The following is a 12,289-nucleotide window of genomic DNA, read 5'->3' as shown; positions in this document are numbered from 1 at the left end:
CCAACTTTGAGGGGAGAAAACAGCCACAGAGACTGGGTGACCTGGGTAGCACTTAGAGAGCCAGAAAGGCATCTTTGGGCTGTACTGTTACACTGCCCCACCTTGGGAACCACATAGAACTGAGCTGCGATCTCACTATTCTCCAAAGAGGAAACTATAAGCGGGTTAAGTTAGTTTAAAATTTTATTTTTTTTAATTTTTTTTAAATATTTGTATGTAATAAAAAGTAAAAGTCCTTGTCCAACCATCCTTGTGGGGCATCTGTGTCTCTCACGCAGGTCATTCAAGTTAATGGGGAAGAAAGAACAGGGGGCCCAAGTCTGAGGTTATAAATAATAGAAAATAAAAGATCTTCGTCTCCAGTGGGGGGGATAGATGAGAGGATGGAAGGGCAAGATGGGGTGGGGATGGGCAGGGGCACAGCAGGAACCCCCCACCCCCGCTGGACCCCGGCCCTACCCACTTTGAGGCCCTTCCCATTCAAGGTGCTTGGCAGGAATTCCCCCAGCTCCCCCCACCCCCGGGGGGAAAGGGGGATTGGGGGGCTGGGACTGGTCCGAGCTGCTGGGGGAAGAGACATAGGTCACTCTTCCCTCCACTCATGGAGGTCTCAGGTCGCGGCCAGGACAATCTTCAGTTCCCCGGGGGGTGGAAGGGGAGCTGCTGGGAGGGATGAGATTGAACTGGTTGGAGGGGAAAGAGAAGAGAGCAGGAGCATTAGAACCCAAGCAGCTGTCCCTGCATCCAGTGCCGTCCAGTGCGGGGTGTGGGGCAGTGCTGGTAGGAGCGCCTCCTCAAGGTGTCTCATGGGGCTGTCAGAAGCACAGATCAATCGCCGTTTCCCAGTGAGCCAGAGCCCTTCCTCATGTGCCCAGCTCAGCCCCCCACACCCCAGCCTGGCCCTGTCTGCTGCGCTGACCTTACCTCGGCTAAGTCAGGAGACAGTCGGGGTCACTGAGAGCTGGGGAGGCAGTGGGGAGGGGGGCTGCTGGATCACAACTGAGCGAGGACGGAGGGAAGCAAAGGACAGAGCCAGGAGCAAGCCCCTGGCGGCGGCGACTGTGGCTTCTGCCCACCCTACATACTTCACAGATAGGTGCAGGTCGGCAGGCGCCCTGTGGGACAGCCCTGCCTCCAAGACCCCTCACTCCCCACCCAGAACCCGTGCATCCTGCCCCACCTGCAGCCCATCAGCTCTTCCATGCCAAATTCCCCCAGCTAACGAGAACTCACGAATCCTGTCATCGGCTCCTCCTGGAAATCCAGGCGCCTGGCCAGGCTGCTCACCTTGGGGGTGTCCGATGTAGGGATAGGGTGAGGGTGTGGAAGCTGAGAGTGCAGGCACCCCACTCTGGGGCACCGCGCCTTGGGGGGGGCCCCCATGGCTCTGGGGTGGGTGCAGCAGCATCACCTGGGGCGGGTGGGGAGCCCCAGGGTGAGGGGGCGGGGCTGCTGTGATTCCAGTTTGGACATGGGCCTGCAGAGAACAAAAAGCAGCTGTGAGCACCTTTCAGACACGGGCTCTGAAAATCCCAGTGTCAGGAGCCTGAAGTGAAAGGTGCACCGAGGGTTCAGGTCCTTGTGGCAAGGCAGGTCACGTGGGCTCTTACCTGGGTAACATGGGCCATGTTGGTGAAGCCGTGGGGCAGCTGCTGGTGGGCATGAATAGCATACACAGCGGCTGGCTGGGGGAAGCTGCTCTGAGGGGACTGCGCAGAAGGTCCCGGCGGCAGAGAAGGTGGCGTGCCTGTCAGGGCCCCTGGGTGGTACAGGTTCTGCTGTGGCTGTCCACTGCCCAGGTGTGGGGCCTGCCCCGCCTGGTGCTGTCAAGGAGAGGTGGAGAGTGAGTGCCACTTCCTCCTCCGGTCCCCCAGCCTACCACTTGCTGACCCCTGGTCCTCCCTCCCGGCTGGGGAATGACCCCTAGCTTATCCCTCTTGCAGCCACCCATTCCTGCCCCACCCACTTGGATCCCCCATGGCAGGCACCTGGACGGGACTGGGGGCTGCATGCTGGGACTGCGGCTGGCTCCCAGTAGGCGTGGTGGCCGGCTGCGGCTGGTGGGCATGGAGCTGCGTGGCATGGTGTGGATAGGACTGGTGAACAGTGGCTACAGCAGGAAAGGGGGAGAGAATCAGGGCTGAGCACACTGGAGGGGGCGGAGGAGCACAGCCTGGAGGGGGAGGGTACAGAACTCACCATAAAGGGCTTGAGGGGTGGGCTGCTCTGCAGAAGGGTACTGAGGGGTGGAGGATGACACAATGGCCTGGGGATGGCTCCCCGACGTCAGCATGCGTGGGTTGCTTTGAAGCATGGGGGCAAACACCGGCTGGAGGAGCAAGGAGAGGAGCGGTCGGCACAGCGGAGGGCTCGGGAGGCATAGCCTGCTGCCAAGCACCCTGAGCACAGCGCTACCCTGGTCTCATCACGACCACCCAGCTTCCTGTTCACAATAACCCTACTAAGTTTTTTTCCTTATAAAGTGTAGCACTACTAAGGCCCAGGGATCCGCTGCCTTGCACAGGTCTTACCAGAGCCAGGACTGAAGCCCATGTGGGACACCACCACCCAGAACTCTGCCTGCCTCCCCTGCCAGCTCCTGGCGTCTGGGAGGTGGAGAAGACAGGTTTTCTAAAGAGGGGGCGCTGCACGCCTCTCTCCTCCCGCGCCTCAGTCACCTGCGAGGGGTAGTGGGCCATGGGCTGCATCATGGCGGGCTGGCCTGGGAACTGCTGTGGATTGTAGGGGATGTAGGAAGAATAAGGTGTGGCAGCCACCAGAGGGGGGCCAGCAGCGGCGGCAGCCTGCATCATCGGAGGGGCTGAGGCTGGCTGGTGTTGGTCCGAGCGCTGGGGGGGCAGGGAGCCTGCCAGTGGGGGGAAAATAGTGCAGAGCTCAAGCTCCATCTGCCAGCAGGCACTAGGCAGTGCCACCGACTGCCCCTCCTGACCCTGCTCACCTTTTGCTCCCCGGTACTTGCCCTGCTGTCCAGGCACTGAGTTGGACACAGGATATGGATACATCTGAGGTGCCTTGGAACAAGAACACAGGTGAGACTGAATGATTTGCTTATAAATGCTCAGAACAGGTGTGACTCGGTCCCTCAGGTAGCCCAGCCAAACCTCTTACCCTGGGCCACCCAGTCTCTTCTCTCACCTGAACAGCTGGTCCCATGTGGATCTGAGGTATGTAGGAAATGTACTGCGGGCTATATAGCCCACTCTGGCCTGCTGTCAGCACCGGGATGGAGGGAGTTGAATGAGTCCGGGGCCCAGGAGAAGTTGGAGTACTGGTGGATTTATTCTGTGAGACAAAGGAGGACATGTATAAGATATCTTAATGACTTTCGTACCACGCCCCCCACCAATCAACAGCATCCATGGAGTGCTGTGCGCCAAACACATCCTATGCTTTATCTTGGTTAAGCCTCACGTCAAACCCTATGAGATGAGCTTTCTCAAGTTACAGGCGAGGAAACTGAGACAGAGAGGTTAAGTGGCCTGTCTAAGATCACAAAGCTTGCAGGCACAGAGGATCACGCTGAGTCAGGGCCTGTGCTCCTCCTCCAGTGCTCTAGCACCCTGCTCCCAAGTCTCCCTCATGGAAACCAAAGCCCACATTCCCTCATCCCATCTCACCACAGACAGCAGGGGCTTAGTGGGATTGAACTCCTTGGCATTAGGGTTCAATGTTGACTTCTTCACTTGTCTATGAGAGAAAAATAAAGTAAATCCTCACGGTTTCCCCTCATCACCCGATACCCACCCAGCTCCCCACCCCACTCACTCAGCAACAGGGCCCTCATCCTTGTCATCTCCCTTGATGAGGCCCACTGGGGGGCTACTGGTTTGGCTTGGGCAAGGCGGTGGGGGCTGATCCGGCCCTTCGGCGCCTCCTGCTGGTGGCAGGGGTGATTTGTCCTCCTTATCCGATATGGATTCTGTCTTGGAGGAAACAGGGGACCCCATGGGCTCTGAAGCCAAAAGACTATCAACCTCCTTCTCCTTCCCTTTGGCCTCCTCCTTTAGGATCCGGGGAGGAAAAGGATCCAGGCTGGTCTCAGGGGAGCTACTGGGCTGAAGCTGGAAGGAGAGAAACACATACACAACATACAGAGTACTGTCCAGTCCAGACCCCAAGCCCACCTTCCTTCCTCCATCTTTGCTTGCTCTCACCTCTTGGTGCCACCCAGTGCCTAGTCCATAAACCCCCTTCATCTCTATCCTAACATCCTAGCTCATTCCCACACTTTTCTCACCTTAAACTGGGCCCCAAATTTTCTCAGTTCTTCCAGTTGAAAGCGTTTCTGCTCGTTCTGAAGGCCAGGGACTATGAGAAATACCAAAAAAGAAAAAAATATACATTTCTTTTCTCGAAGGTGGCTACATAGCATCCCAAAGGACAAAGAAACCATGGAAAAAAAGAAGAGCTCTTTAGAACCCTTTAAGTTAGGATCAAAGGGCTGATACACATTATCTTTTTCTGAATTCCAACAACTTTTCTAACTGAAAGGCTGTCCTAATCCAAGGGGTATTAGACTCTGAAAAAAAAAAAAAAAATCCTCACCTTTCCCTGCTATTCGGGACAGCTCCTGGGACTCCAGCGTTCTCCCAGGTTCCTTGGCTGGGAGTTCTTTTACTGAACAAGAAAGTAGAGATGCATGAAGGCCCTTCTCTCCAGAACCACACTTCCCACTGTCCACGGCGTTCAAGCAGGTGGCTCTTACCATCTGTGGGTGCCAGTGAGATCTTTGGAGAAGCTGGGGAAATGGAGCCTACTCCAGGATCCCCAACTGATGATGTCACAGGGATGGAAGCTGAAGAGGTCGGTACTGCTGAGCCGATGGGAGGCTCAGGACAGGAAGCTGAGATTGGGGCAGGGGCAGCTGACTTGGGAGAGCGTGGCGGGTACATCCGGCCTACTGGAAGAAAAGGGAGAACGACGTGATAGTCACTGCTGGTCAATGAGCAATGGGTACCGGGGACTCACCAGAAACACCAAGAAAAGTTGATCCACAAGGTCACAAACCTAAATACTTAGAAGGGCAAGGCAGGTAAGGTAAGCAGGTAAAATGGCTTCATGGGTACCATGAAAGACTGGAATGCTGAAAGGGACAGGCATGACTCAATTCCAGCCAACCAGAGCTATGCAGCAAGACAGGTTCAGTGTTGGCAGAACTTTCTGTATTTCAAAAGAACGTTAGAAATTTCCTGTTTTCTCCTGTCTTAAAATGTTGGTAACTAATTTAAACAAAACACATCTGCCAGCCAGACACAACCCATGGATTGCCACGCTGGGATTTCTGCACGAGGGAAACTGAAAAATTATATACTAAAAAGCATAAATCCAAGCCTCCAAAACACCTTTCATCATATCTTGAAACTGTCTCCCATCCCAGCATTCTAACAACTGACACATTTACATCCCTTCACAAATTTCTATCCATTTCTTCACGTAACACCACTGGAATCTTACCTGCAGGAGGAGGTGGAACAGAAGCTTCTCCAGAAGGCCTGCTGCTGGGGGAAGACAGAGTCTTGGCACCTCTCAGAGGCCGCTGTGCCTTAGGGGACATGCGGGAAGGGCCTAATTTTTTTTTTTTTTTTTTTTTTAAAGATGGGAAAAAAGAGGCAGAGTTCCTGCTATTACATTACCATCAACACACCTTCCTTCTAACCCATCTAAATCCTTTTAATTGTCTTCCCCACCTCCTTACCTTCCTGTTCCCTGCCCCCAACAAGTCTGCTTCATAACTCACCTCCATTGATACCACGTGTCTCAGAACCTGGGCCAGGGCTGCTATTGTCAAGATGGTGAGGGCCACGAGGTGGCAAAGAGCTAAGGCCAGGCCGGCCACCCCGAGAACTACTGCATCGAACTCCTCCCCGGGGACCTTCCCGAACTCGTTGGGGTAGAGGGATATACTTTCCCTCCCTGGGGAGAGAGTTCAAATAACATTAAGTAGCCACAAAACACATTTTACAAAGATGAAGCCCTCCTCCTAAAGTCTGCCTCCTGCCTCAACACACACACACAACTACGCCTGGCTTTGGCTGTCTGCACTCTTTCACTTGACGAAATGTCCTGGTTATGTGTTCTGTGGCTCCAGGATTATGCCCTTATGTTGCATCAACTCCTGACCAGAACAAAGCAGCCAGTACTCCACAATCCTAACCCTCCTGACCTACAAGAAAAGTAGTATCACACTGTGGTTTCAGGTGCAGCTTTTATAAGACACTATACACTTTGGTTTCATTTTCATAAAGGGAAGAGTAGAAAAACATATGAATGAATATGCAGAGGAAAAAAGAACATGTATCAAAAAGCTGAAAAAACCTGTCCTTAATCCATAAGCTTTAGCCTTGTTACCTTGGACAAATTATCTAATGATTGTAGACTTCAGTCTCCTAAACCTAAGAACTGGGAATAACTATGTATTAACCTATATGGCTGTGAGGCTTCAACAAGAGTATACCGAGCTCTTGGCCCAAGCCCTGGCCCAAACGGTGAGCCCCACATGGACCAGCCACCCCTAGCAATCACCTAGATGCCAAGCTGGGGCTCTCTCGCCCTGAACCCTGTCGCTGAACCGCACTGTGCTTCTCCTCCTCGGTGCGCCCGTCGTCGTTCTCCATGGCAATCCGCAGGCGGTACTGGGGGCTCGATTCAATCTCTCGAGCCAACTGGGCTGCACGCAGCTCCCGCTGACGAAATTCTTCTGAGTTGTCCTTCTCTAAGGGCACCCTGAGAGGACCACGACCATCCCAGTGCCACGGGACAAGAGGGGCAAAAGGGAAGACATTTCTATCAGTCCTATCACCAACTCAGATATGTAGGTGTTTAAACCCTTCAACAACTCGGCATGTATTGAACTGGCATCTAGGAGGGTCCCAGGCAGAGCAGCAAGGCCTATCTCTGAATCTGAGGGACACTTAGACACATATATAAATCTGTTAAGGTTTTAGAGGAAAAGTATGGACAAGAAAGCAGTTAATTCTACTCATGGAATCAAGGTTAAGAGAAAAGAGAAAACCTCTGTGGGAGCAGTTCACAGGCAGATCAGGAGTGGGGAGAGGGCAACTCAGCACCCAGAAAAGCATGTACAAAAGCTATGTTCCACCTAGAGACCCACCCGCCTTCTGTTGATGACCCCACACCTAAAGCTGTACCACGTGAGAAGTACCAAAAGACACTCACGTGTAAGAAGAGAGACTGCTGTCATAGGTGGTCTTTACGCCGTAGTTCTCCTCATTGAACTTGAACATTTCATTGGGGTCCCATCCATTGGACTGAAGGAAAAGGGAGAATGTTTTAAAACCCAGGAAGGAAAGCAACAATAACCTGTCTTTGTCATCCATCAGATTGAAAGATTAAAAATCTGACCAAATCAAGAGTGAAAAAAGGAACACAGCTGGTAGGAATGTCAACTAGTACCACGGACTGTAGTACAAACCGGCAATATCTAGCAAAAGAGAAGTCTTTAAGACCTAACATCCATTTCCAGGTTTATATCCCAGGGAAATTCTGGCACATGTACATGGGGATACATATTCTAACAATTCACTAAGGTGCTATTTTTAATACCAAAAATAATGGCCAAACAAACACCAATCAGTAAGGAAAGGGATAAATACAATTTGTTGTGTATACATACATGTACATGTATATAAATAGGACAATACACAACAGTTAAGAACAATGACTAGATCCACAGACCAACATGAAAAATTCAAAATCTATAAGCAAGAAAAGTAAATTTTAGACAAATTAATGCAGTGAAATAACAATGCACTCACTAATGAGCAACTTTAAATGGTCACGGTAGTTGTTTTGAGAAAGGAAAATGGGCCTACACAGTACTCAATCTCATCTTTTTTTTTTTTTTTTCCGGGCTGGAAAGAAACTGACTTGAAGCAAAGGTTAACAGTTGTCAATCACAGATGATGGAAGAACAGGTATTTTTGTTTTGTCATTTTCTGTACTTTTCCATTGGAATCTAACTGCCATCAACAAGCAATAGTAAAAGAGATCCCCCCGCCCACCCCAGCAACTCTTGGTTCCAAGAATTATGTCGTGTCAACAACCCACATTCTGCCAGCAGAGCTCCCCAGCTCTCAGGTTCTCGGGGAAGGAGACTGTACCATGTCAGACTCCAGGTCGTAGTCATCGCTGTTGCTGTCGCCCCCCTCCCAGCGCTGAAGCACCTTCTCTTTGTGCTCCCCATTCACCTTCGAGTTCATGGCAATGGCTGAATCAGTGAACTTGTCTGTGAGGGCAGATTGAAGATCAGGAGTCAGGTGATATTTCACAGCCTTCTTTCCAACACCCCTCCCACCACGGGAGTAAAGAAAAGTTTCTGTGTGTCAGAGTTTGGGGGGTGGGGGCAAGGGGTGGGGTGCAGCATAAGAAGCCTCATTCTAAGAGTTCAAAAGGAACAAGGAGTTGAAAACAAAGCAAGGAAAGTATGAAGAACCACAACACAGGCTGGAATTCATTCCACTGTATCTTAGACATTAAGACATATTCTCAAGAAGAAAAATCTAGCCATCTTCCTCAGAAATAAAGGAAGATGGTAAAGAGGGGGAGGGAGGAGGAGAAACAAGTCATCACGTTCTCTGCCCTCTACTCAAGAAGTGGGTCTGACATAACACCCTGGCCCAAAAAAATACCTTTAGTAGCATAATTGAAGTCAACATTTCGGAAGTGGACAAGCATGACATCACTTGGCTTAAATACCATGGTGTCCACAATGTCTTCCCGACGAGGGCCACCTGCTGGCTCCAATGCTTTCCGATGCACAGCGTCTACTGCCAGTTCAAACTACAAAAGTCCCATTTCCCAACACCCAAGGGTCAGTATCAAGAAATGTGAAGACAAAAATATGACTACTTTTGTTTTACCCTTTCTAAACTTTCCCCAACACCACATTCTCACGTGCACTGTCTTCTCAACACCAGCCACAGGACTTAGCCAAAGTCCCAAACTTAAAAATTCACATTTTTAAAGTTGAGCATTTTAACATCAAAGTACCGAGCCCTCAAATCTCAAACCCATATCTTTTAAGTGCATGCAGCACTATTCCGGCACAGGCCTACAAAAATGAGTACAGCCACAATGCTGACCAACACCACTCAATTTATATCTGCAATGAGCCTATTTCATTCTCCTCCTCTTCCTCCCATGTAACTCCAAAGCTAAGCTAATTTGAATACACTGACCTTTGAGCTCAGTGTCTTGAAGATACCTTCATAGGTGGTACCATTCTTTACCTTTACATCACAAGTGGAGCCCTGAAAGGGGGGGCGGGGGCGGGTAAGAAGAGTGCCTCTAGCAAACTTATGCATTACATTCCTCAACCTAGGGGTTAGGTACCCACTTACCACAACAGCTGTAAGGAAATGCAGCATTCTGGAATTGTTGTAGACACCCTCAAACACCTGTCAGTAACACAGGAGAGGGACAAATAAAGGAACAGCCAGTCACCATCTCACCTTCCTTCAAAATGTCCACATTCCACTCACACCCACCTTGCACTGTACGTGCTGGGCCCCTTGCACTTCTGAACCCATCTGACTATTTCTGCACCTAATCTGCCCTATATCCCCACATATACATCTTTTACGTCTCTGTACCTTAGGCGGGGGGGGGGGAAGGCACTCACCGGTGACTGTGGGGGTCCCTTTCCTGTGCTTTGTCCCCTGTAAGAGAAAGAAATGAGAAACAAGTTATTTAAATATGTTCAATCCCTCTTATACAACTGATTTCAAAGAACTTGGTATGCTAGAGCCAGATACCATGTTTAAATGATCATTTAGGGTACAAACCAATTAATCAACAAGATTTTCAAATTCTCACTTTATAGAGGAAGAAACACAGGCATTAAAAGCCATTTTCTCCAAATGCCAGTCAATCATCAACGGCTGTCAATTGCTTTAAGAGCCAATTCAACACAACCGTTTCACTTTCTGCAAGAGGGCCAGGGCTGCATGCTTCCAAAAGACAAATGCTACAATATTCGACAACAAATAACCCACCCCCGATGTAAAGGTGGAAACTCAGAGGGGGCAGATTTGGAACTACCTAGCTCAGGCATATTATTTCCGAAACAGAAAAGACCATCATTTTTACGTCCTAAACCCTGGAGGGTGGGGGTACTCCCTCTACAATCCACCCTTCTCGACTTCTTTACTCATTCAGCCTGTTACCCACTCTGGGAGGGGTCACCTATCGCCCGGTAACCCTGCTCCTCGCTGGGTGATGTAACCAGCGGTTGAAGAGGGCGATCAGGGGGGCCGTTGGCGGGGCTGGGGGACAGCGCAGCCGCAAAACCTATCCACCGGGAAGCCTCGCCCGGTCTGCGCCTGCGCACTAAAGCCCACAGGCCTCTTCCAACCCCCCCCCGCGATCAGAACCCACTGCGCCTGCGTGTACCTCCACTCTCAATTCCATACACCCACACACAGAAGAAACCGAGTGGGGTGTCCACCACTCATCCAAGAACACCAGGCGATCCCGTCCACGCACACTCCCAGCAGCTGCCCTATATGTTACCCGGGGTTGGAGAATGGCCGGGTCATAAGACAGAGCATCCGCGCACACGTAGGGGAAGAGCGCGCGCGCGCGCTGGAGGTTCCCGACCCGCAGTCCTCCCAGCTTCGTCCCTCCTTCCGTCCCCCCGCCCACCCTGCTCCCCTCCTACTGGCCAGACTGGGAAGGGGGAGGTAGCAACTCGCTCCCAAGTCCCTCCCTCCCCATTGGCCAAACTGTGGGCCGCGCGCCCCCCTCCATTGGCTACGGCCAGGGACCCCTTCCCACAGCTGACTCCCCATTGGCTGAAGCCGGGGACCGCCAGACCCTTCGTGGTAATGGAGCCGGGGACCCCGATCACCTCTTCACCCCCCCCCCAAACTCCTCGTTCCGACGCCGCTGGCAGGATGCGCCCTGCCTGCCCTTAAAGCCCAGGTCCCGAGCCCTGACTAGGCTCGCAGAGCTGAACACGATCCCTAAATGCCCCGGTGGCCATCCGGGGACCCTTTTCCTCCAACCTGTTTGGACCTGAGGGGCCCAACCCCAGCTTCACGGGGTTTCCCCACTCCCCCTGGCGCCCCTCAAAGGTGGCCAGGCTGGAAGTCCGCCTCGCGCGGTGTCTCAGCCACCTCGGCTCCAGCGAGGTGGAAACCCACCCATCCTCACCTGGCACTACCGATGGCCGCTGCCCCTGGCCTCTCCTGATGTTGCTGCTGCTGCGGCGGCGGCGCCAAGATGCCCTCAGCTCCCCGGCGGAGCCCGCTCCCGGCAGCGGCTGCAGGCCCCAAGCAGGGGGAAGCAGCGGCGGGAGGCCCTGGGGGAGCCGAGGTGGAGGCCAGGGGCCCCGGGAGGCCGCCGTTGGGAGGGCTGGTGCCCCCGGGAGGCCGGCGGGCCACGGCCTGTTGCGTGGGGGGCGGCTGCTGGGGCTGGGAGGTCTGTTGTGGCGGCTGAGGCTTCAACATGATGGCAGCGTCCGGAAGGGGAATTAGGGGGAAGGGAGGGAGAGAGGAAGCCGGGGCTGGGCCCCCGCCGGAGAGCGCGGGAAACGACGGGGACTGGGAAGCTAGGGACCCGCCGTTGGCGGGCGGGGGCGAGCCCCGCGGTGTCAGGGGTGGAGAGAGAAGACCGCGGTGCGAGGAAGCACCGCGAGGCGGAAGGGGAGGGGGTCTCGCGGGCCGGAGGAAAGCGAGAGGGCGCGAGCCGGCTTGGCGCGCGTGCGCGTCGCCGGGGAAAGGGGAGGGGGAAGAGCGCCCGGGCGGGAGCTCCCGAAGAGGGAGGAGGGAGCGGCGGCGCGAGCTGTCCGCGCGCACCGCGGCGTTTAGCTCCGGGCGGGAGAGGCGAGAATAAAAAAAGGTGAATCTCGCGCCCCTCGCCTTTGGAGTTGGGAAAGAGCAGCGCGGGCGCTCACGCGCGCCAAGGACTTATGGTCTCTAGGTCTCAAGGAGCCTGGAAGGCTGCCGACCGCTGTCGCTTCACAATGAGCGTGTGAAGCGCTGGGGGTGGAGCCGAAGAAGCAGAGAGGAAGGAAGAGCCGGCCGCCCCGCCTAGGCCGCCGGCGTAGCGTCGGGATACCTCCGCAGTCGTGTGAGAAGTCACGACGAAGGGTGCAGTTCTTCCGCCATTTGGGGGCCCATGGGCGGAGTCTTGAGTGCAAAAAGAAATCCCGCGACTAGACCAGGGACTTATCCTAGGCTTGTGGTACGTTGCATGGGGACCTTATCTGCTTTATATAAAAGACTGATAGGCATTAAAGTTATCAGTT

General features: G+C 53.3%; 1 protein-coding gene across 33 annotated transcripts; it reads right to left on the bottom strand.

The window, feature by feature from the left end:
- Window positions 1-355: 355 nt before the first annotated feature.
- ATXN2L (ataxin 2 like) lies at window positions 356-11,690 on the bottom strand. 33 transcript variants are annotated; one of them, XM_060078977.1, is made up of 24 exons: window positions 11,194-11,690; window positions 9,662-9,698; window positions 9,381-9,437; window positions 9,219-9,290; window positions 8,670-8,820; window positions 8,142-8,266; window positions 7,198-7,289; window positions 6,544-6,744; window positions 5,759-5,934; window positions 5,476-5,586; window positions 4,727-4,921; window positions 4,567-4,638; window positions 4,259-4,329; window positions 3,787-4,082; window positions 3,639-3,708; window positions 3,157-3,303; window positions 2,960-3,032; window positions 2,679-2,866; window positions 2,200-2,329; window positions 1,989-2,110; window positions 1,611-1,823; window positions 1,234-1,477; window positions 925-1,084; window positions 593-660 (listed from the first exon to the last, which is right to left on the bottom strand). In XM_060078977.1, the coding sequence occupies exons 1-23, from the start codon at window positions 11,487-11,489 to the stop codon at window positions 930-932; spliced, it is 3,294 nt and encodes a 1,097-aa protein (XP_059934960.1). In that variant the 5' UTR covers window positions 11,490-11,690; the 3' UTR covers window positions 593-660; window positions 925-929. The 33 variants fall into 33 exon arrangements, 31 of the variants coding, with proteins under 31 accessions (XP_059934964.1, XP_059934965.1, XP_059934970.1 ...); XM_060078975.1 differs by having other exon boundaries at window positions 594-683; XM_060078984.1 differs by having other exon boundaries at window positions 594-683; window positions 925-961.
- Between the last annotated feature and the right edge of the window lie 599 nt (window positions 11,691-12,289).

This window comes from Mesoplodon densirostris, chromosome 16 (genome assembly GCF_025265405.1).
Source record: "Mesoplodon densirostris isolate mMesDen1 chromosome 16, mMesDen1 primary haplotype, whole genome shotgun sequence".
Taxonomy (NCBI): Eukaryota; Metazoa; Chordata; class Mammalia; order Artiodactyla; family Ziphiidae; genus Mesoplodon; species Mesoplodon densirostris.
The sequence above is the reverse complement of the archived record's forward strand: the minus strand, read 5'-3'. Positions and strand labels throughout refer to the sequence as shown.

Excerpts from the sequence above, each read along its gene's own strand:
- ATXN2L (XM_060078977.1), bottom strand. The coding sequence starts at position 11,489 with ATGTTGAAGCCTCAGCCGCCACAACAGACCTCCCAGCCCCAGCAGCCG. Across the intron at positions 8,267-8,669 it reads CTTCAATTATGCTACTAAAG|ACAAGTTCACTGATTCAGCC; the intron begins GTATTTTTTTGG and ends CTGCCCTCACAG. Across the intron at positions 5,935-6,543 it reads AGCCCCAGCTTGGCATCTAG|GGAGGGAAAGTATATCCCTC; the intron begins GTGATTGCTAGG and ends CTCTCTCCCCAG.